The sequence below is a fragment of the Cyprinus carpio genome, chromosome B12 (genome assembly GCF_018340385.1).
Source record: "Cyprinus carpio isolate SPL01 chromosome B12, ASM1834038v1, whole genome shotgun sequence".
Lineage (NCBI taxonomy): Eukaryota > Metazoa > Chordata > Actinopteri > Cypriniformes > Cyprinidae > Cyprinus > Cyprinus carpio.
In genome coordinates this window covers 13,347,668-13,371,741 of record NC_056608.1, presented here as the reverse complement: position 1 = coordinate 13,371,741, position 24,074 = coordinate 13,347,668, and the positions used below count along the sequence as shown (strand labels likewise).

Below are 24,074 nucleotides of genomic sequence, written 5' to 3'. Positions count from 1 at the left end.
TTCGAAACGATTTTTCTCCAGATGATGAACGTTAAGAAATTGACAGCCAATCAGAATCCATCCTGCTGCAATGAGCTCAAGAATTTAAACGGCAGACCAGCATGCGCTTAGAATAAACAGACAATATCGTTTGCTGGTGTGGATGCTAATATCGTTATCGGTGTGAACGGAGTTTTAGGCTTCTTCTGCCAATTCTCATACATTAGTTTGTTGATGTCAACATCTCAGAATCTGGTAAAAATATGAGGCAGTGTGGGTAAATCTTGTGACCATATTTTCTATTTACGGCTAATCTTACTGCAAAATCAATCTTACAAGCATGGTCTATAAAGATTAAAAAAATACTGAAAAAAAAAACCTCATGCTTGTACCTGATATATATAGAACCTGAACACGAAGAGAGATAAAAGCACACTCTGATCACAGACCAAGCATTACATTTTCCTCTCTGAAATGGCTAAATTCATAAGGTTGCTTGTAAATGGTTAAAGCTGGTGCCACTACCGGAAGTATGATCTCATTTAATGTCTTTTTACCATAAAGACAGCTATCTGATCACTTTATACAGTATTTATCTGACTAGCGTTTACATAGAGACACTTATGGACTAATTAAGATCGTGGTAAGATGTGTTATCGATCTAGGCATCAGTATCAGCCTCAGATCTGTGCCTCTTATCAAATGATCAATATGACTCCAGGTCTCCCCTCTTACCTCCTTCTCTGTCTCTCCCCCGGTGTGGATGGATGGCTTTTGCTCTGCCATGGCCGGTGCCGTCCATGTGTTTGTTTTCAGGACTGTCTGATCGCCGCAGCATCTTGCACGGTGGAGTGGTGTCATTACTGTCACGCATCTTCTCATGTCGGTGATCAGGGTGACTCTTGGATGAGTACTTAAGAGTCTGTCAAAACATGACATTCCTACATTGAACTCTGCTGAACAATTACTCTCTCTCACATGCAGTGTACATGAGGGCTGGTTTAAAGCTGGTCTACAATGGTCATTAGCTTCCTGACCAGTTAATTTATTACTGATCTATGATGATATACCGGCTGCTGACCGGCTAACATTAATCTAACATGTTCCCAAACACGACAATACTTCATAGCACGATAATGTTTGTCACGAAATACTTTGTACATCACTTCAAGACTAAACTGAGCACAGGAAAGCCTATAAGCATTATTCTTACAGTTCTACGTATAACTAAGCGTCTCTCAATGTTCTAATTTTTAATTTGAATCGTTTTATTGGGATTTGGTTGCACTCTCTAGCAACTATCAAGACGACTGTTTATAAACAAACCTCGTACCACTAAATTCGTATTTACGTATACAACCGTTTCTTTAAAGTAGCATACTTTAAACCCTGAATTGATGATTATAAACGTTATTATGTTGGTAATTTCGAAGTAAATCGCTGTGGCACACAGGCCTGTGATGTAGCCGCTAGCGAGCTAATGTTAGCCTGTTAAAGTCGCTAGCGCTCTTAGCGCATTTAAAACATGATAAATTCGACGGGCAGGCGACTTATGACAGCACAAATTTATGTTTACAGTGCAATGTAAATTTGTGTGTCATTTTAAACCGAACCTGGTGATAATGAGGCACTTTTCGCTGTGTTTTACGCACAGAGGCCTAACTTGCTTCAAAAGCCTGCACTAGATTTACCCCATTTTAATCTTATTTTTTCAGATCTACCTGATAGGGCTGAGAATCCCTTCGGTCGGTGCACCTACAAAATAAAACAAGAAAAAGAGACAGAGGAACAGTTAGAATCCATGTGAACGGATAGTGGCAGAAATTGCAACAGCTGAATCGGCTTCCTTAAGTTTCTACTTATTTTGGTTTGGCTAAAAATGGCGGATTGTCAAAGCGGAGAAGGAAAATCGGAGTATAAAATAGAGCTCTTTACCCATCGCCGAGTCTCGGTTGTTTCCTTGCATACATTACCATCAATGCCGTGTTAGTGTGTGTGAAGTAGATGTGAAAGATGGGCGACTTATTTTGTATTTGGAGTGGGCTATCGACGACCCGATCGCGTATATTATTTCAATAGTTCGCCTCTGCTTGAGCGCCCTCGGTCCATCTCCCACTCACACATACACCAAAACTCTGCCCCTATCTACAGAGCAGCGAAACTCAGCCTTCCTCACACACCTCAATCCGGGTTACTCCGGGGCTCGCTTCGTCTCGACTCGGCTACTGTCGGGTCATTCCGGCCACTGGGATCAATTTTTCCTAATTAATTCATTAAAAATAAATCTTTCTAAACATACTCACATAAAAGCTCCTACATACAATTAAAATACATAGAAATATTGCGTTTCAGTTGCTAGAAATATTGCGTTTCAGTTGCTGGAATTTAAACCCAATCATCTACTGACATCTACTGGACATATGGAGCCAGTGCATGTGCGTGTCACAGATGAATGCAGATTGGACCTGATGCAGTATGACTCACTGACACAAGTGAGTCTGGGGAATTCTGGGAAAAGATACTTTTGCGCGCACTTTTTGAATGGCCAAGTAAACAGAACACTGTTCAGTAGAACCTTCAGAAGAGCAGAGCCTTCTCTTCGGTTTATAGGCTACATAGGCCTAGTGAATTTTTTTTGTTGTTAAAATGGTACAAATCAAATGTTTTGTTCATCTAAAATAAATCGAGGTTAGCATGAACTAGTTTTAAACACAGCAACACTGCCAGCAGCAAATACAGCTGTGAGGTTTTTTTTAGAGGAGTTGCCTGGTTTTCTATGCAAATTTTATGCCAGCTCTGCCAAATGTGATGGAGAGTGTGGTGGACTGTATCACATATAATAGCACACCACTATACATACAATACATAACCATTCCAGATTTCAAAACCAGTCACATATATTTGCATAGCACTTTATATACAATACAGATTGTTTTCAAAGCAGCATCACAGAGGTAAACATGAAACTGAATTTTCAAGTGAATATTCAAGCAAAAATCCTAAAATATGAAATGACTTCAATTTAATTTTTAAAGCAGCTCTACAGAATATAATTTTCATTATTCAGATCAATTTAGTTCCATTTTGATTAAATTTTAATTTACCTGAAACATTCAGCTGATAAAGCAGAACTAGAGAGGACAATAGTATCATTATTCAAGTATGTTCAATGTTGATTCAGTTTAGTTCTATAAAAATTGTAGCAAAGTCCATCAATTCCTAAAAAGAATTCAGTTCAGCTATAACGCAGCTCTGCAGAAGACAATAATGTAGTTATTCAGCTCAATAGGTCAATGTTGATTCAGTTCAGTTCCATGTTGCAAAGATGTTCAATTATAAAAGGACCATAGGAAGCTCTACAGAAGACAATAGTGTCATTATTCAGCTCAGCTCAGTTGTTTCGTTCTATATCATTACAATCAAATCAATATATATATATATATATATATATATATATATATTATCAATGTTTATTCTTTTAAGCCCCTAAGACATTAATTTAAAGCCTTGGTTGGTCCTTTTTTGCGTGAATGTCCTATTGTTCTGTGCTTTTAAAGGCCAAAGATCTCAACTTTGAGATCCTCCAGAATAAGCTTTCAGTCTTTGTGTCTTAGTTATGGTAATGACATAATGTTGGTCTTTAGTAGTTCTTCCCATATGACAAAACTAAATATAAAAAGTTTTTTTGGGGTTTTTTTTTTTTGCCTAAAGTTTTTAAAGCATCATACTGGTCTTCACGTTAATTAGTCAATCAGAAATGCACTGATTTTAGTTAGGAGTCCTGAGTTACCTTTATTAAGTTATTGTGTATTTAAGTGTTTGACCAGAGGTGCATTTAAATGAACACATTAGGTACCTTGCTAATGAATTACTCTACTTATGATTAGATGATAAGCTTTTATTAAAAATATGAGTTCATTATGACAATTATTACAAATACATTAAAAAAAAGCTATAAATTATAGAAGAAATATCCACAAGCTTTTTGGACTCAGTTAATGCTCTGAAAGAATCTTTTACATGACCTCTCTGCTTTCAATGTCATGTTAATTCACTTGTTGAAGACACACTGTTTATTCTAACAATGGAAGCAGGTGCATCAGCACAGTGATGTCAGTGGCCTTTATCCTATGAGCACTGTTGGTGGCTTTTTACATTTTCCAGAATCAGTTCACTCATTTACCTGTCCAATAGTGCAAATGCAACAAGTCACGCTATTACTGTAATAGACTATTCTAAAATATTACCAATAAATCTTCGATTTAACAGATTAGAAGAGTCATGAAAAAATGTATGCAAACTGAACTTTGATTTAATATTCAACATTTTATGGGACAAAATCAGATGCCAGAGTGAAAATGAACCCCTGCTGTTTGGAGCAGTTTATTATTATGATTGATTCTTCAGAAGGTTTTACTATATATGCTGAGAATCACACATATAGTATATATTTTATTTGGACCAATAGTGTAAAAAAAAAATTGCTGAAAATGTACTCGCCCTCAGACCATCCAAGATGTAGAAGTTTGTTTCTTTATCAGAACATATTTTGAGAAATTTAGCAATTTCTAAATTTAATATCACTTGTTCACTAATGCAGATACACTACAGTGAATGGGTGCCATCAGAATGAGAGTTCAAAGTCAAACAGCTGATAAAAGCATCATAATGATCCACAAGTAATCCATCTGACTCCAGTCCATCAGTTAATGTCTTGTGAAGTGAAAAGCTGCATTTTTGTAAGAAACAATCCATCATTAAAGTTTTATCTTTAAACCATTGCTTCAGTCCGAAATACAAGCTTATAAAAATAAAATATAATAATAATAAAATAACATAACATATAATAATATCCTCTGTTGTCCTCTCACATTAAAATCCTCTGACATATTTGTTTAGAAATGCCTTGGACTGTTTTTACTTATAAATGGTGCTTAATCTCTGCATAGTTCTCTGCTCATTTTATTCACTAAAGAAAGCAATATTATGAATAGAGGACACATATTGTAGTCGGAAGAAACAATTTGAAGCAAAAAAAAAAAGTCTTAATAATGGATTTACTTATTACAAACAGATTTTCACTTCACAAGACACTGATGGACTGGAGTCGTGTGGATTACCGAGATGATTTTATCAGTTGTTTAGACTCTCAGTCTGATGGCACCCATTTCATTGCAGTGGATCCATTGGTGAACAAGTAATGCAATTCTAAGTTTTACAAAAACTCTTTTGATGAAGAAACAAACCCATTTACATTTTGGATAGCCTAAAGGTCGTGTAAATGTTTTTAATGGTTTTTTCATGTTTTCATTTTTGTTTTACACTAATACTTTTGTTGGTTCAAATACTCAATCATGCTAAACTGCACTATATACCTGTATAAGCATTGTAAGCCTTTGCTTCTTGTGCTTAGGTAACCAAGGCCAGTGATTATTGGCTTTGCAAATTGCAAACAGATGTGCTGTTATTATTATTTATTTTGATTTCAATAGAATTTCATGGTTGAACCTAAATTATATTATGAAAGACAAGTAGAAATGACCACTCACCAAACTTTACTTTAAAAAAAATATATTGTGTAGTTCTTAGTGCAATTGCCTTCAATCTCGTTTGTCGACCACGAGGGGGTGCTGTAGCAATATTTCTTAATATAATGGTGTTTTGTTGTTTCCTAATTACTCAAGTGTTAAATCGACTGTATATTATTTATGTTTGACAGTTCGACCCTGTACGCATGTCAGAATGAAGAGCAGCTCTGGCTCTCTGCCTTTTTTTCAAGTGCCAAACAATTGCTTCTTTCTTTCTTTGTTTCTTAAACTTACCACTGCCTATAAAATGTCTATAGTTCTTTGTTCTGAACAGATCAACTGAACAATTTTCATTTTGTTGCGTAGACTGAACCTTAGTTGCAGCCATGATGCATTGTCTAATTCAAACCTGTCAAACCAGTCTGCCATATAAATTTCCTCACTGAAGAAAACCACTGAGTGAGACAACAAGGACTAGCATGTCGAGACGGATCAAATCAAGTTACTAGAGATAAATAGGCAAGATACTCAAACAGAAAAAAACCTGGCGGTCATGTGCTTCTAGAACAGGAAAGACAGGTGTTCTGTCGTCTGAACTCTAGAGAGGAACGATTCATTAATTCCTGGAGACTTTACCCCTTAGAAAAGAAAATTTTATTCACAACAACAATGAAAAGTGTCATTATGATTTATTTACGTATGCACAGTCTCCCGGTAGACCTCTTATAATAAAGCGTAATTTCGTAGAATAAGAGCAGGTGTGGCATATGATTGATTATGTAACCGCCAATGAAATTTTAGAATTATACTTTGATCCCGCCCTACTTTAGTTAACTGTCCAATCAAGTAAAAGATTACTTCCGCCCGCCTGCCGCGTTGAACGCAGATTGTACAACGCGTTTTGCCTGAAAAGAAAAACAGTTTGGACTCGAAGACCTACTCCAAGCCTGGGATATTTTACTTAAAATTCTTCATGTTTGCCTTTTAAAAGCAAAGCGGAGGCAACTTTTTTTTTCAAGAGTGACCGCCCAAGAACCCCAAGGCGTCTTGACTGGACTTCCCAAACACAATAAACTGCCCGAGTGAGTAATAACAACTTATTTCTCTTCTGAGACTGCAAGCAAAAACATTTACCGCGTTGTTTATACATAAACACGACTAAAAATCTTAAATGTTTAGTTTCTGACGGGAGTGTCAAAGGAAGTTATTGTGAAAACTCGAGTATTGACTTCTTTCATTGTTTTTGTGTGTCCTGTTTTGCTCGAGCCAACGGTCGGTGCACTTGACAGCGCGAGCTCTTCGTGTCAAGTGCACCCGACCGTCGAGCTAAACTGGACAAACAAACAATGAAACGAGCTGCTATGCTTGATGCATGGAAGGGGTCGGCTTTATTTCAGCAGTGTTGACGCGGAGCTTGACACTGACATCACCGGGTGGGTTCGCCCTGAGCAACAGGACAGACTCATCAGTCATCGAAAGTGCTCAACTGTTAGGATTGGCTTGACATGCTCAATTAAGGATAATAAAGTGAATGTGTATTCGATTCGTTTATTTAATTTCACCTAGTGCTGCTGCTGGGCTGACAGCTAGTGAAGCCATGTTCTGGTCTCCGCTGTTTTTGCTACAACTACTGTATGTCCTGTGACCTATTTTGTTGTGAGACCTTCGGTATGTTAGATAAACTATAATGTAATTTGTGTCCCATTGTGTCATAGTTTTTATTTTTATGTTTTTATAAATGTGTATATGCATTTATTTGATAAAGTTTGTAAATGTTTATACATTTCTCTCTCCCTCTCTGTAATTTATTTACATAAACACCAAAATTTTTATACAAACACACATATGTTAATTAAATTACATTTTTATTTATTCAGATTTATTTATTTTTATAGATTTATTTTGCATATCATACATTATCATATTCCTGTGTAGAAAAATAAATTTTATACTCGAAATAAAATTTAGATGTTATAGTCTGAATCTAGATTGTATGTTTTGCCATTCCTGATCATGTGCATATGGTTAGTATTGGACATGCTGTAGTCTGTAACATTGATAAGGCCTCTTGGCAAAACTGAGAAACGGTGGAAACTGGAATAAACTTTATTATGCATTTCATGGCATGTTTTCATAACTTGGCCTTGAGGCATTGATAGGTTCAGCCCTCTGGGATCTTCCTTAGCAACAGCCCACTGAAATGTGAAAGCAGTGTTATAGTTTATTATCTGACCCAGAGCAAATATGTTATAGTGAAATCATAAAGTTTTCAAGTAATGAAATGATTATGAATGCAAATATAACCTTCATTCAAATAGGTACTGAGAGTTTTTGCAGTCCTGCTGCCCTGTGGGAAACGCTGGAGACTGGTTTGTTTGAGACTTGTGATCTGCTGTGTCAGATATCACTACTCAGAAGTGCCCTGTCTGCACTCTCTCTGACTCCCCTCTTCTTGACCTCTTTACACACACACACTTGATCACTCACTCTCACTTGTCGTCTCGCAGTGTCAGTTGACAGCCTGATGTTACGATCCATGTCCTGATCATTCCCTCTTTTGACGGGTGTAACCTTTTAGAGTGCAAGTAATTAAACACAAGAGAGGGAACACAATGCCTTATGGTGGCTTTAGTTAAAGTCCTCATAGGTCAGATAGCATGTCTCTTCTGAGATTAGAATGCAGAGAGTTCCCTACAACCCTTTGAAATCCATGTCTAATATGTACTGACAGTAGGGAATGTATTCTTTGGAGGTCCTGTGGAATTAGTGAAATATGAAATACCGAACATACCTACTTGAAGTGGAGAAGAAATCACTGGTGGGTTGAACTGAGATGATGTGAATGGATCACTTCAGGTCATCACCTGTTTATGGGTCTAAAATAAAGCTCATATGTCTTGTAAACACATGAACTGGTCTCACAATAATCATCAAACTGTGATCGCATGGCTTTTAATACAAACATACACTCAGGGAATATTTACAATTGGGCTTTTAATGCATTTTTACTAGGGCTGTGAATCTTTGGGTAGACGGCGATTCGATTCACAATTCATAGGTTTTCTATTTGATTCAAGATAGTTCTTTGCAAATTTATAACGATTCGATACTGCATTTTTTAAGTGCATTCACAGGATTATTTGAACGGTTCCCCTAATTTCTTTAAATGCTTAGTCAGGGGGCAAATTACACAGCAGCCTTTATGGTTGGAGAACCATAGGTTAAAAAAAATAAAAAATAAAACACTTTTGTTCATTGTTAGATGCTAGTTTAATGATGCTATGGCATGACATGGCGCATGTAAAAATTTGTCAGCCAAGATTTAAAAAAGAGCTTTAAAAATATTAAGCTAACATTTTGTCACACCAGGGGCAAAGCCATCATTTCAGAAGTGACAGAAATGTCAAATACAATAATTTTATGTATGCATGTATTATTATTATTATTATTATTATTATTATTATTATTATAAGGAATTATTTTCTTATCTATTTGAATTTGCTATAAGAAATCAAATACACTGCTGGACAATAATCAATCATTTGTAATCTATAATTTTTTCCTAATGGCAATTTTTTGTTTTATATACTACAACTATTTAAATTTTCTGCGTAGAATAAGGTAGAAAATATATTTTATAGTTTCTGTACTGTAATAAATGTCAGTTAGCACGGCATCATTCATAAATTTTATTTATTTATTGTTTTTTCTTAATGTTTCATCAGTTCATTCTGCTTTTTATTCAGCTTAGCTGCCTGGCATGTCTATGAACGCGAGATCACTTCTCTTTCAATTCTTCTTTATCTCATTTTCATAAAATAAAAAGCCATAGTATTTTAATTTTTCTCTCCATCAGCAAATGATGATTCTGAAAGAAAACGCGCCCTATGTCTGTTTACTTTCATTCATCTGATTATCAGATAAACCTTGCGCTCTTATTTCAAGGTTGTTGTTAATGCTGTGGTTATTTTAACAGTTTCCTTCGTACATTCGGTTCAGCTACATTGTTAAAAACACATTTATCATTCAGTGGAACTGTGCGTATGCTTTAGACACATTTCTGCTCCATCCATGCAATAAATACGCAGCTTTCGACTGCTTAGGTAACGCCGTTGGTAAGATGCTGAGAGCCACTGAAAAACTACGGAAAAGTAAAACTACTTCACTTTAGCATTACTGGCCATAAGTCCTCAGGAGAGATCACACATTAGCTGGTCAAAACATGTGTTAGTGAGACGAACGGCACGCGAGCGCAATCCTGTGACAGTCTCGGGCGGTAAATAGTGGAGCGTATGAAGGAGAGATGCAAGGCACGAACACTGTTCAAGGTCTCCATTAATTTGTGCTTGTAGTAATTTAATGTGTATATATTTTGAAAGCATTGAATCGCTATAGAAATCCCGATTCATTCGATTCTTAGCGCTTTAAATTGATTACTCTCCGAAATCGTTGCAAATGTATCGTCAGGTTTTGTAATTGATGCATCGATAAAATGAGTGAATCGTTACACCCCATTTTTTACTGCTTGGGTAGCTATCATGACCATGTTTAAATGACCTCCAAGATGCATTTGAGCATTGAAAACATCAGGAGGTGGTTTGAGACCCATACAAGATGTGGCTCAGCCAAGTGTAAGTGTATCTGGCTGTTTACGTTAGATAAACTTTAGTTCTCTTAAACACAATCATGTCGGCATACGGAAAGCAGAAGAGAGCATTCAACAGAAAATTTTGCTGCCTTGCACTGGCTTGATGATAGACTTGAACTCCAATATGTGACCCTGGACCACAAAACCAGTCTTAAGTCGCTGGGGTATATTTGTAGCAATAGCCAAAAATACATTGTATGGGTCAAAATTTTTTACTTTTCTTTTATGCCAAAAAATCATTAGGATATTAAGTAAAGATCATGTTCCATGAAGATATTTTGTAAATTCCCTACCGTAAATATATCAAAACTTAATTTTTGATTAGTAATATGACTTGCTAAGAACTTCATTTGGACATTTATAAATGTGATTTTCTCAATATTTAGATTTTTTTTTGCACCCTCAGATTCCAGATTTTCAAATAGTTGTATCTCGGCCAAATATTGTCCTAACAAACCATACATCAATGGAAAGCTTATTTATTCAGCATTCAGATGATGTATAAATCTCAATTTCGAAAAATTGACCCTTATGACTAGTTTTGTGGTCCAGGGTCACACATAGTTGCATGCAACATGGGAATAATGGATTAAATTTGCATTCTTTTTACAGAGATGTGCTTTAGTGGTCAATTTATAAATGCAACGTACATAACCAATCAAAAAGGAATCCGACTGTTCAAGATGCAAATATACTGTTTTAGATGTTTTGCTATCAGTAACATAACAGTGTATTTGCCAAAGAGCTGTTCTGATGTTTACCTACACTGAAAAGTTTTAGTATAGAAACAATTTTAACTCAGAAATTCCTAATAAATTTTACAACTACAAAGAAATAACAAAAAGCATTGAGGGAATGAAGACATTAAAAAAAAAAAATCTAAATAAGGCTTGAACTGTTCTTGAACAAGTTGAGCATGCAGTTTGGTTTAACCATGTGGCTTCTCAACTTTTAGAGGCAGAGCATGAACAACAGGACTAGCTAATTCAGTGAGGTGCAAAATAAAAGATGAAGCAGTGGAAGGATTGTATATTGATGCAGTAAATGTTGCTGGCAGGAGTCTTGGTAGTAGCAGGTTTAATTAGTCTGGTAACCTAACTGTTGCCTGTGTGTGTGTAGAACAGGTGTCTAATGTCGGTGTTAACTGGCCCAGTGTGGCCTGGTGTTACTGGCATTCCAGTGCTGTTGTTTCTGTAACGGTGAGGTCGAAGCTGAGGGAAGAGAGGTCTTGGAATGTGATGTGAGAATTTTTGAGCTGCAGCAAATACAAATTATCGTCCACTTTAAATGCCAGTTTATACTGTCTTTTAAGGATAGATTTACAAAAATCAAAATAAATGTGAGTTTTAAGTTTCTATGGTCCTAGAAACCCTAGAAATATCAAGGAATGTCAACAGTGTGTCTTTTCTCGCAGACCTGTAAAATCCTGGAAATAATTAAATATATTCATTTATTTAAAGTGCCCCTATTATGGATTTTTGAAAATTTACCTTTCATGCAGTCAGTCTGTAACACCGCTCTAAGTGAATGAAAACATCCCGCAAAGTTTTAAATCTGAAAGTCCACCCGGTATAAAGTTATTGTCTCTCAAAAGAGAGTCAACTCTGAATCATTTAAATAAGTCATTTTTAAAGGGGTCATATGATGCGATTTAAAATTTTTCCTTTCTCTTTGTAGTGCTGCAAGATCTTAGTGCATAAAGAAGATCTGTAAAGTTGCAAAGACTAAAGTCTCAAATCCAAAGAGATATTCATTGAGTAGCCTACAATGCCAGTGTCTGTTTCTATAAAGTGGGGCAGTTTCAACTTTGCAAGGACAGTCTGGCGCTTCTGATTCACAGCCTGTAAGTACATTTACATATTTAAAGAATTTGCCACTGATGATTCAAATGTGAGTTTTGAGCAGTGTAGAGTAGCACTTGTTTGTCGTATCTCTGATCACAAATGCAGACAACGCCTCACAATTATGCAGCGCGATACGCAACACGTAAAAAGACAGTATAAGTCATTATAATCAGTAATTATGTGCCCACTGGATGCTAAAAATGCCTCATTTGTAATGGGTTTTATTGATTTTGTCTCGTCGCGCCTGGACACACAGCATCACAGTATGTTAACAATAATGTACATTGTGGAAAATAATGTGTTTTTTGAACCTTAAACCGCATAAACACATTGCACTACACCAAATCGCCAAAATACAGGCGATTCATCTTCAATAATGAACTCGATATAGCGTAGCTTGTCAGTAAACTACGGCTCTGTGTATTAACTGCAGCTCCATTTGAAAGCAGGTGATGGGGATTTACCGCTAATCATGGAACCGGCTTTACTGACGAGATGAACATCCAAAAATCCTTCTATCCATTGTCCAGCCCTAATATGACCCCTTTAAAACGAATCTCAATCCGTTTCATGTTGACATTAACATGAAACATTAGCATATTGCCCACCAACTTGTTGCGAGCGCAGAGCTGGGAAAACTTGAACCCTTGGCCCCCTCCCTCAAACACCATAGCGCAGGGATAGGCAACTTCGGTCCTGGAGGGCCACTGTCCTGCAGAGTTTAGCTCCAACCCTAATTAAACACACCTGAACAAGGCAATTAGTGTTTTCGGGATTACTAGATAGATACAGGCAGGTGAGTTTTTATGAGGGCTGAAGCTAAACTTTGCAGGATAGTGGCCCTCCAGGACCGGAGTTGCCTATCCCTGCCATAGCGGATTTCTGTGGATAGCATCATGTTGAGAAGACACTGGGCTCTGCACTGTGAGGGTAAATCCAATCTTTTTTTTTTTTTTTTTTTACTGCCAAAGGATGAGGCTGTGAAGAATCAATGGTTAAATTTCATTTTTACAGCAATACCACAGCAGTATAACTCCAACATTGTGTTGTGTCCCCATCATTTTACTGAAGACTGCTACAGCAACATCGTTTCCCACAGACTTAAGCCGCGGTCACGCTACACTTTTCATTCCATTGACTTCCATTCATACGCACATGAATGCGTCAGACTGGAAACGCAAGCCTGTGTGAAAAGTTTTCGCATTTCGCTGTGTTCCAGAGTTCAAACTTGCATGCATGTCAGCCAAAAAATTAACCTTTCATAACCCATAATTGGGGACTTTAATTTTATATGCAATATATATATTCATATTTAATATTCATAATTTAAAAAATATTAATATAGGCAATATATTTCTAGTTCTATTATATTTTTTTATATTTAAATGTATAAGTGTATATTTATTATTTATAAGGCAAATTCAAAATTACCGGTAGGGATATGCCGGTATCAAACTTTCCTGTTGCGATTAATTGATAATGTTTTGTCACGGTGTGCGGAATTATCATGGTATTGAAATTAAGTTCCAAAAAATGGTCATAATACAGTATAACAGGTTAAATAACTTTTTTCTTATAACAAAAATAACTGAACATTTAAATACAAAAAATATATTTAAAGTTAAAAGTTTTACACCGATTAAAGTGCAAAAGAACTTTTAAAGACCAATAGGTATCACTTTACAATAAGACCTCATTAGTTAACCTTAATGCATTAACGTTCACAATGAGCAATAGCTACATTTGCTACAGAAGTTACTAATCTTTGTTAAAAAATACAAGTCTTAGCTCATGTTAGCTCATTAAATAACAAAGTTGCAACTTTCAATTTTAACAATGTGTCATTAAATATTGGAATACCTAAGATTAATGAATGTTCAGAAGAATTTTTCATTGCAGTTTGTTAACTAATGAAGCCCTAATGTAAAGTGTTAATGAACAATAAAGAATCAAAACACTTTCAAACAATATCTAGGGCATGTTGTAGTCCAGATTAAAATGGAAAAAAATTTATGGAAATATATAAATATTATTTTATTATTTAAATGTTTAGAAAGTAGCAGCTGGTTTTATTTATGGGGTTTCCAGGGTAAGGGCTGCATTTTCTGCAGTTTAGCGCCATCTGCTGTCAGAGAGTGAATGTGCTTTCATCAGCACGTCTCTCATGTGTTCCTCCATGTGCTTCTCGTACGTGCTTGTTTACATCAAAGCTCACACCTGTCTTTAAAGCAGCATACAGCGGTGTTGTACATTTTGACCAGTTGATGGGAAAAGTATTCTTAAAATGCATTCCAAATTCTGAATAATTTGTAATATAATTATTCTCGGTATTTAGAAGTGCCTACAATAACAGTATTGTGCATATTCATTACTGCGATATATCGCATTACAGAATACCGGCACATGTCTAATTACCGGATTAACTTTGGATAGATTTAATGAAAGTATTGTTCAACCATTTGCATGTTCCCAGAAAACCTTCAAATGTGCCTTTTTCAGGAAATTTCTTATAATTGAAAGATAGAAAAATCATTACAAGCACCGACAGCGAGAGACAGTTTAGTACTGCATCGCATGTCTTTGATGAGAAGTGGAAGAGGTGGTTGTTACTGGTTACTGTATGATTACTGAAATCCCGAAATGCCCTTAAACAATTAAATAAACTGCAGAAAGCTGTGTTTTCTAATATACGAATGAATTGCGTGTATTCAAACAGCGCTGCATGAGCTTGCGGCGCCACAGTTCAAAGTCCAAAGCACGAGGAAAATCTGTGCTGAAATAGTGTTATTCGTCAGTTTCTTAGTAACATTTTTATGAATTTTAACAAGGCATGTGACAGTGCGACGCGTGCAAAAAACATTTCACCAAATTCGTAATGAGAATCATTTATAAATCTACTGTTGTCAACAAAAAGAAGCACTGAGCCTGAGGTCTTCCTGTGGGTTTCTGCCAAAATAAAAGCTGAGAAAAACAACATTAACAAATGTTATTATTGTAATTTTACTGTTGTTCTGTAAAATAAAATAAAGACAATTATAAGGACAATAATAATAATAATTACAACCGCTCAATTAATACATTTATTATAGCATTCCCACATAGTGTTCAGACTGGGATCTGTAATATTTTCTAATGTTTTAAAAGAAGTATTTTCTGCTCAGCAAGGCTGCATTTATTTGTGCAGTAAAAAATGCATGCCTGACTTAAGAAGGGGGTCGCAAAAAAGCCCCAAAATATTATTTTACTAACTAACTCATTAATTTTATGTAAAATTGTTTTATTGGTATAATCTCTGCTAGAATGTTAAAAAATGTTTAGTGTTAAGTAAATATTGTTAAAGCACATTTTTGGCTATTTAATTTATGCAGTGGTGAAAAAATTGGCCCAGTGTTTCATTTTATTTGGCTTTCTGTCAAAAATTTACATTTCTGTGCATCCCTTGCCTCAAATTTTTCGATTTCATTTTAATTTCATCTTGACTGTAATGCCTGATAAAGCAGCATTTGTGAGCAGAGCGTTGCTTTATGTACAACCGTTACAGGAGAAACCTCTGTGTCTGCCACTCCAAAAGCACCTCTTGCTGGCAGAGAATTAATTAGCATGTTCAATGAGCCAGTCTGATTTATGCAGCAAACATATTTTGCTTATCAGAAATAATCTACTCTAGAGGGACTTTGCTGTTGTTATTGATTCTTTGTGGAAGTCTACCGGAAGTTAAGTTTGGGCCACAAAAGCGCGCATGCAAAGTAACGTTTTGTTGTCGTTGAAACTTTATTTTGCTTGTTTGTTTTTTATTATATTGTCTTTTTTTTATTATTATTTTTTTTTTATATGCATTATTTCTACAATTAGATGCCAACTCGTGCTTTGATTCCTGGGTCTGAAAAATGTTATGGTCTAATTTTCTGAATTTTGGTGCTTTATTACAGGAAGTTTTAAATATAAGTATGGTGGCCTTGGTTCCCCATCAGTAACTGAGGGGGAAGTAAGTGAGCAGTTCAGTTGTTTAAAACAATGTGATGTGAGGGTCATACTCAGCCGAGCACTGTTAGCAATAATACATTTGTCATTAGGGCTGTCAAAATGGCTGAAAAACTAAATTAAAATTTTGTACTTGAATATTATCAAAATTCTAATTATATTAATCTAATTATATTAAATAATTTCAGTAAGGGTGAAGAAAAGCTTTTGGCAAATCTTCTGAGGCCCAAGAGGGCGCATCAAGCAAAGTATTACTAATGCACGTTTATTCAAATCATAAGATAACATGACTATCTGTGAAAAAATTTATAATGTTTAAAATGTTTATAAACCAATTATAATCAAGTTGCTTAAACAGCTAAACACAAAACCGCATCATGTATGTATGCATAGTTTAATACAACGGGCATAAATCCATTCACACGGAGTACATTTTTCATTTAAAAACATGAGATGCAGTGGGATGGGGAAAAAGAACACCATAAAGTCTCTATATATGTTTTTTTTTTTTTTTTTTTTCCCAAAGTTAAACTTGCATTAATTTTGTATGGCTTTCTGAACATGCGGCTCCTTTGTGCGAGATGTGAGTGCAACGGTTATAGATGTCCCTCTAGAAAATGCGCAAAATATGTGTTCTGTGTGAACGGCTTGGTTTCAGTTTTAATGTAATCAAGATCCACATTGATGTTCTCTTTTTTCCTCAATATTTTTAATGAACAACTCCGCAGCACCGCATCTAGTGGCTTCAACTGAATAGGCTAACAAAAGCATTAACGCAATGGCACTTACATCGTCATCGCATCTTGAGCGCCACTGATAAGGCTGCCTCCTTAACACACATCTAAAAAATTTATTTTAAATTTGACGGATATCCGAAATTCAAATTATTATTTTTTTAATTTATTTATTTTTTTGACCGCCCTATTTGTCATCTTGCAGTGTATCAGAGCTCAGGTGTTCATTTCAAAGAGCTTTGCTGCTTTTAGATTATCTAGTATCTGTATGGTATGGCTTTTCAACAGCCGTTTCAGATTGATCACTGCCAGCTCAAACACACTTTGAAAGCAAGAAAATAGGCAGCATATATACAAAAGTCACCTCTTAAGGTCATCACTAGAACTTGACTTGATATATCTTGATATATCTGTACTGTTGTGTCTCTGCCTTTTCAGCACTTCCTGTGAAATCTGAGCCCAGGCAGGCTGTAAAGAAGGTGCTTTTTGAGACATGAAGGAGGCTGTTGCAGATCATACAACCCATAAGCTCTTGAAAAGGAAAGCAGTATTTTGTGATGCTTCATTCTACTCATTGTCAAGTTCAAGACTACTTTCTGCTGGAAGTTGAAGCTTTTGGAGAGTTTAGTATGTTGGTACGGGCTTGTGTAACATTGGTGGAGATCTCGCATGTGGTTGTATCTCAGTTTGTTTTATTGATGAGAGTTTTCCCATGGACTGGTTCATACATCATAACCAACCTCCTCTCTGCTCAGCACTACTTTTAATAATTTAGTGATGAAGTATGGAGGAACCAGACTAAAATAACCCAGTTATTCAGTAAACCTTCATTTGTGTGTTTAGGAGGGCCTAAAGGAATAGTTCACCCAAAAACTAAAAATTGTTATAATTTACTCATCCTCATGTCATTACAAAACTTTCTTCTGTGCAACATAAATTAAGATATTTTGAGAAATGTCTCAAAATATGTCTCGAAATATTGAAAATGTACATTTATTGCTTTAATTGAACATTTTAAATTGCCAACATTTAGGCTAATAAGTTCTGTTGACATATTAGTGTTGATCATTACAGTAGCTCAGTATTGCATGTAATGTAAACTCAATTTTTACAATAATTGGTTTTCTGAAATGAAGTTCTAGTAACTTGAAAAAATTGTCTTGTTAAATTATAAAAATAAAAAATGTTGAATGTAAAGGCCTGTTCACACCGGGACGAATTTCGCGCGCGATGTGTGTGTGTATGTTTTTTTTTTTTTTTTTTTTTTTTTTTTTTTTTGTGGTTTGCTTGTTTAATGCTATTATGTTTGACAAAGTTTCTGTTGAAGTTATTGCGGTTACCATTGTGCTGAAGAGCATAGACTACATGAAGGTAAACACTATAGGCAAACCAGTTTTACTCAGTAGTTCTCATGAGTGTCCAAATGTGTTCCTGGTCAGGGTTTTTCCTGCCTAGATAATTATGAGAATCATTTGTATTCATTTTCCACTGAATTATGTTATCTAATGAGCATTAGTGGCTTCAAGCGTCTCAGTATATTTCTCTTCAGCATTTGCTGTTCTGACTCCGAGGAAGCTCATTCGCTGCTCATCTGCCACTCATATTGCGTGTTCATAACCCGCCCCGACACTTCTGATGACAAACTTCCATTAGTAGGGATGCACCTTGAGCCGGTTGACCCAAATTGCTTGATGTTAAACGAGTCGTGATACAACTGGGGGAAGGAGTTTATATGAATGTATCTCTGAGAGAACTGACTGTCTTCAGAAAAGTTTTAATATTTTCTTTTCATCTTACCTCAACGTAATGCATAATTAAAGGGTCATGAAACCCTGTTTCAGCACTGGTTAGTTCTCACCACAGTTTAAAAAAAACACTAAAAAGTGGCCGTGGTTTGCTGAGGAGCAGAGGGGGAAGAAGGGAGACAGACAACTTTGGGTTCAGACCGTTTCATTTCACACACTTAGAGTACGCTCCCTACAAGCCATTTGCACTCTGCATCGTAAAAATATATATATGAACGCGCTGCTGCACCTCTGATAAATTTTAAGGCTTATTCTGCACCGTTAATATCAGCCTTTTAACAGGTCGTGTCAGGGAGCTGTAAAAACGGTGATAGTCACTAGTGAATGAATCAGGTTTGTGCCGAAGTCTCATTACAAAGCAAAAACACTCTTCCCCCAATCCATGAATGTTTCTCTCTGTTAATGTATGCAATCTCAGTCTAAAGCATATGTCATAGCAAGTCAAGACATGCTATTATGAATACTTTAGGGATGCACGATAAATATCGGCACGATATTAATGCCCATCTCATCAGTTAAGTCAGTTCTTGTGCTGATATTTAACGTGCATCCCTAGAATAATTAAGCGAAGCGTCTTCTCATAGGATAAGAGCACGCAGTCTCATGAATAATTTAACGGACACCAACGCATCATCTATATACTATAGTCCTTTGCCACGTAACAAATTGTGACATCAACACAATGTAGATTTTAAACCCAGAAGATGAAAATGGTGCAAAAAAGCTTAAAATTAGTTTTCTCCAACAGTTAAAATTATCAGATGCTAACATTGTCTTCTATGGTGTGCAACACAAACACCCCTGCTAAAATGGCAGAAAAAGTAGTCTGGGTTTTCATGACCCTTTAAAGTAGTGTTCATAAGCAAAGCGCTGGGGTATTTTCATAATAACAAATGTTTACATGAGAAATGTTAAGTGATTAGCTTAATATAAAAGGCTCCAAAAAATCCACATTAGATCACAATTGGAAGTTTTTACACACTCTGGTTTGAAGTGAGATTTAAATTAAATTGTAGCATCGCTAACACTTCATATTTTATTATTAAATAAATAGTCCACCATTCTGTGCTTATCTACTCACTCATAACTTGATGCTTATGTTAGCTCTAATGCACTGCTGTTGTATCAATTTCATGATGTATTCAAAAGAATTCATTTAAGGTTGTAAGAAAATGTTTTGTTGTCTAGAAAGTAGGGGTTCTCCGATCAGGATTTGAGGCAGAATAAAAAAGAAATGCCATTTATAAACTTTAGTGAAGGTGTGTTAGCTATGTTGTATTTAATTTAATGTTCAACAGGTTTGTTTTTGTAAAATGTAACTTGATAATTATCATTCTCTTCAATCATCTAATTATAAAACACCTAAAATATGCTGTGTGTAAAAAGTGTTTGTTTCTGCCAGTTAAAGGGTGGGTGCAATGTATGTGCATGATCAGGATGGTTGACAACTTGCATTGACGGTAGATTCTATTGGTGTTACAATTGCTTTGTTGAATTTACTTAAAAATTGTAATGCAAATATGGTGCATGTAAATGCACCACATCATGCATGAATGCTTGAAGCATTAATTTTGTATGTATTTTGCCAATGTGATGGTTTTTCTAAAGATGTCTGTAATGTCTATAGTCCTGTCTACTTTTAGCTTCTTCGGTCTTTAACAATTATCCCTGCACAAATAAAGTTTGCAGGCTGCCTTTGCGCTTCCTTTGGGATACTGGCAATGTTTCACATGGTATCTTATTCTTCTCGTCCATGTCTGTGGTCTGCTGGTTCTTTTCATGTTCTGAATCTTTAGACATGCTGTCAGTGTGTGTGTGTGTGTCTTGCATCTTTTGTGTATGGAAGTTTGTGCAATTAGTGTGTGCCTTTCTTTCTTTCTGCCAGTCAGTAATCCTCTCGTTATAAGCAGCTGTCTGAAGTGGTTCTTGGCTGTGGCCTCACCTCTTTAAGATCTCACTCAAAACACTGGGCCTGACTCCAGACCCCCCACACTAGACCCCAGGTTTGAGTTCCACAATAGCCAAACCCACAGGCCAAAATCACTGCTATAGACCCTTGCTCTACTGCTGCCAGATTTCTTGCTGTTTTCCACATGATGCCTACATTGTGTATTTGTTTGTGAATTAATGAGCATGGAATCTCCGAGAGGAAGCGAGGGATTGTTGGTGTGTGTTACAGGATTAAGCTTTGTGAGGGTGGCCTTGGCATTCAGGGTCAATTATGTAGACATACCAATGACTACATTCAGCTGGTGATTTCTTAAGGTTCCACATGTAATGTGATTGCGTAAAATATGAAATCCCACATAAATTTATCCTCTCACTGTGAAATTTTGCAGCATTATAATGTGTGGTCACATTTACCATTGTTCAGTGAATTATTATTATTTTTTTTTCTCCACAAGATCGGGAATTCCTCATTAGCTTGCCTACTCCAGTGCCAGTGGCTCTGAAGCACTGAGACAATGATTGGTTTATTTGATTAATTAGTTAATTAATATGAATCAGTTTATCTGATTTGATTAGCCAATTTATGTTGCATTGCTATCTTAATAAAACATGACAAGCAGCACAAATGCGTCAAAAGAACTTGAAGTTGTAGCCAGAAGGTGTTGAGAGACAAAATGTCTTGTCAAGCCCACAAATAAACCAAAGTTTATATTTTCCAGATTCTTTGAGCAGTTTATCATCTGGTCTGAACCATTTTCCACCTTCCCTTCCAAAAATATAAAGAAGAGTAATGTTTTATTTATGTGATATTTGAGCTTCCTTCAGGACTGGGAGCACAAATGGCTTCTCTCTGTTCCGAGAAGAGGCTGCAAATGTTGAGCCGCAGCGTAATTTGAAACTAGTTTTATCCCATCACCCTGTTTTTAGATGCCGTTTATGGCTTGTTGGCTAAAAACGTCCACAAATCCATAACGTCTTTAGAGTCTCTGGTTAACAGATGTGCCATACTAATGACAGATAGACCTGCCATTAGCCTATAGTCTATAGCTTTAGATATTGCCATAATAATTCCTGTAGTACATGAAGTTCCTGAGAGACTTCAGTACCATGAAACAGAAGCACATGAAGAACATCATTTTTACCTGTCTTAGACTGCTTAAAAATCCTACTAAACTTCCTAGACAGCATTTTTAGTGATCTTATGTGTACACCTGACACACAATTATCCTGCTTTCTAAGAGACCCCAAATAAAGATGCATTGTATCTTTTTAATAAAATTGCAAATGATACATGCATTTACAGAGAATGCAATCCCACAATATACTCAGTGAAAGTTCAGTGAAAATTACAGATGGTAGTCAATCCATCACTTATTAGGTTCCAATTCAGTTAGATAGTTAGAGAAAGTTTCTGTCCCTCCATTAAAAGTCCAGGTAACCAACATTTAAAAGATCCAAAGAAGTTATAAAGGCATCCCAAAATGAATCCAAATAAATCGAGCAGTTTAATCCAAGTACTTACTTTGTTGAACAGACATTTAGTTGTGTATTTAGCCATAATTGTGTGCAGTCACACAGAGAAAACTTCATGGGATGAAATGGTTGGAAAAACTGGACACATGCCCACTTATGGGTGTCTGGTTATGCATTTGAATACAGTTTAGGATTTGAATGAGCCAAGTTGTTTGTTTGTATACTGAGCTTTCAGAGAAATTTGATGTTTTAAAGTCACCATTTATGTCTAATAGTTTGCAGTTGTATTTGCACAAGTACGTGTCTGTGACTGGCAAACATTATAAGATTAATTTTAATATAATGGCTTTACTGAAAGAAATTTATTTATTTTCTGAAAGATTCAACCATTGTGTGTGAGAGTGAATCACACAATTTTTTTTTTGTCATGCCTTTTCTAGTTTACTTGTTTTTATGGCAATGTTTCTGGTTCACTCTTGCTAGATGCATGCAAAAATATGCTCTCCTTTTATGTATCTCAGACAAAGGGACTATATTGTATTATAAAAACTAGAAAGGGTTATAGAAGTTATAATGGGATGACGAACAGTAAGTATGTGTGAGCCCCTGCTATTCAGCTTCCTTGCAAACCAAAGCCCTGCTCTAAGGCCCGTTCGCACCAAGAATGATAACTATAACTGTATTAGGGTACACACCAATCTATGATAACATCCCGTATAATTGCATGCTGCAGTTACGTCATCTGGTGGTTTAAAACAACTGCATGTAGCCGTGTGTATTTTTGCGACTTTGGAGCACCTCGGCAGATAGGTGAGTGGACTTACAGTGAATACTTGCATTTTTTACTTCCTTAAAGCTAGGGGTGCTCCGATTAATTGGCTACTGATCACAATCGGCCAAAAATTTGGGATGATCAATCGGCGGTCTCTAAAAAGGCCGATCTCAAGCTAATGAAGTGCCTGCCGTCAGATATTTTGGCTCGACATGCAGCTGCGCCATCTCAGTCTCTGTCCGGCGTGGGTGAAATAATTATAATGCAAAAGGTGAGGTACAATTCGTATTTCTTCATTAAATAACTGATAAAGTAATTTGAACAAGTTTCTGTTGGACGTAATTTCACAAATTGCCAGAGTGAATCACAGCGCTCTCTTTCTCTCACAAAAAGCAAATGGCTTCAAATCACATCGCATCACTTTTTAATAAACAAGGCAATAATTTTAAAGTTCTTAATTAAAGCTCTTTATGATCCGCAGGATTGCTTGTAATAAAGATTTAAATGCAAAAGAAAAGGCAGTAGAGCTGACGGTTTGTCAATGGTAATTTTTTTTTTTTTTTTTGGATTTAAAATCAAAATAAAGGGACAATGGAAAAAAAAAAAAAAAAATCCTCTCACAAGAGTCACCTAAGAGAGGAATTAATTTTCAAAAATGATGCCCTGAAAAAATGTCAAAAATCTTGATTTGTATCATCAAATAATTCTACATGATAAAAAGAAGGCTTTAAAAAGATCGGTATCAGTGATCGGATGGGCAGATACTGCTTTCTGTGATCGGCGATCGTTGATCGGTCTCAAAAATCCTGATTTGAAGCAGCCCTACTTAAAGCAATCCACTTTTTTTTTTTTTTTTTTTTTTTTTTTTTTCACAGAATTTCATACTGCTAGCCAAACTAACACTCCAAAAACAAATGTGTCTGGGGAGCGTGGCAAAGAAACAGAAGAAATTTGTCTTATTAAAAGGCAGAGCATCATCAGAATATTCAAGGTTTAAAAAAATAAAAAATAAAAACTATAGTTGCCTTAAATACTCAAGCTCTTTGAAGTAAGAAGGATTCTGATTTTCTGGATTTGGGAGTTTCTGACATTCTAACTAAATTTCATAACGAGTAGTTACTAAATTTGATGAGGAATTTCATGACTGTTAAAAAAAGTTCTATAGTATGAAATAAAACCCGGATGTACTACATCCTCATGTCATTGTCATGTGACCTACATCATCAATTCATTTCACCATTTAGCAGAGACATACACACATTTGGACACAAACTCCTTTATATGTCTGATGGCATGTTTTGGCTATTGCTGATGTACGCATGGGAAGAGCATTCAGCTGCTTATTACTTCCTGGTAAGCA

General features: G+C 35.9%; 2 protein-coding genes across 5 annotated transcripts in view; one reads left to right on the top strand and one right to left on the bottom strand.

Moving 5' to 3' along the window:
• Positions 1–2,139, bottom strand: part of LOC109102322 (WW domain-containing adapter protein with coiled-coil-like) — a 35,500-nt gene extending 33,361 nt beyond the window's left edge. The window contains 3 exon segments of the mRNA XM_042735454.1: positions 715–901; positions 1,701–1,734; positions 1,915–2,139. Of these exon segments, the coding sequence (XP_042591388.1) occupies positions 715–901; positions 1,701–1,734; positions 1,915–1,955 (262 nt within the window). The 5' untranslated portion in view covers positions 1,956–2,139.
• A 4,219-nt stretch (positions 2,140–6,358) lies between these two features.
• Positions 6,359–24,074, top strand: part of LOC109097694 (MAGUK p55 subfamily member 7-like) — a 140,790-nt gene continuing 123,074 nt past the window's right edge. For 2 of the 4 annotated variants that reach the window (XM_042735451.1, XM_042735452.1), the window contains exon 1: positions 6,360–6,589. The gene's annotated coding sequence lies outside the window, so the exon portion shown is untranslated. Of the gene's footprint in view, positions 6,590–24,074 lie in introns of all 4 variants that reach the window. The other 2 variants (XM_042735450.1, XM_042735453.1) reach the window with 2 other exon arrangements.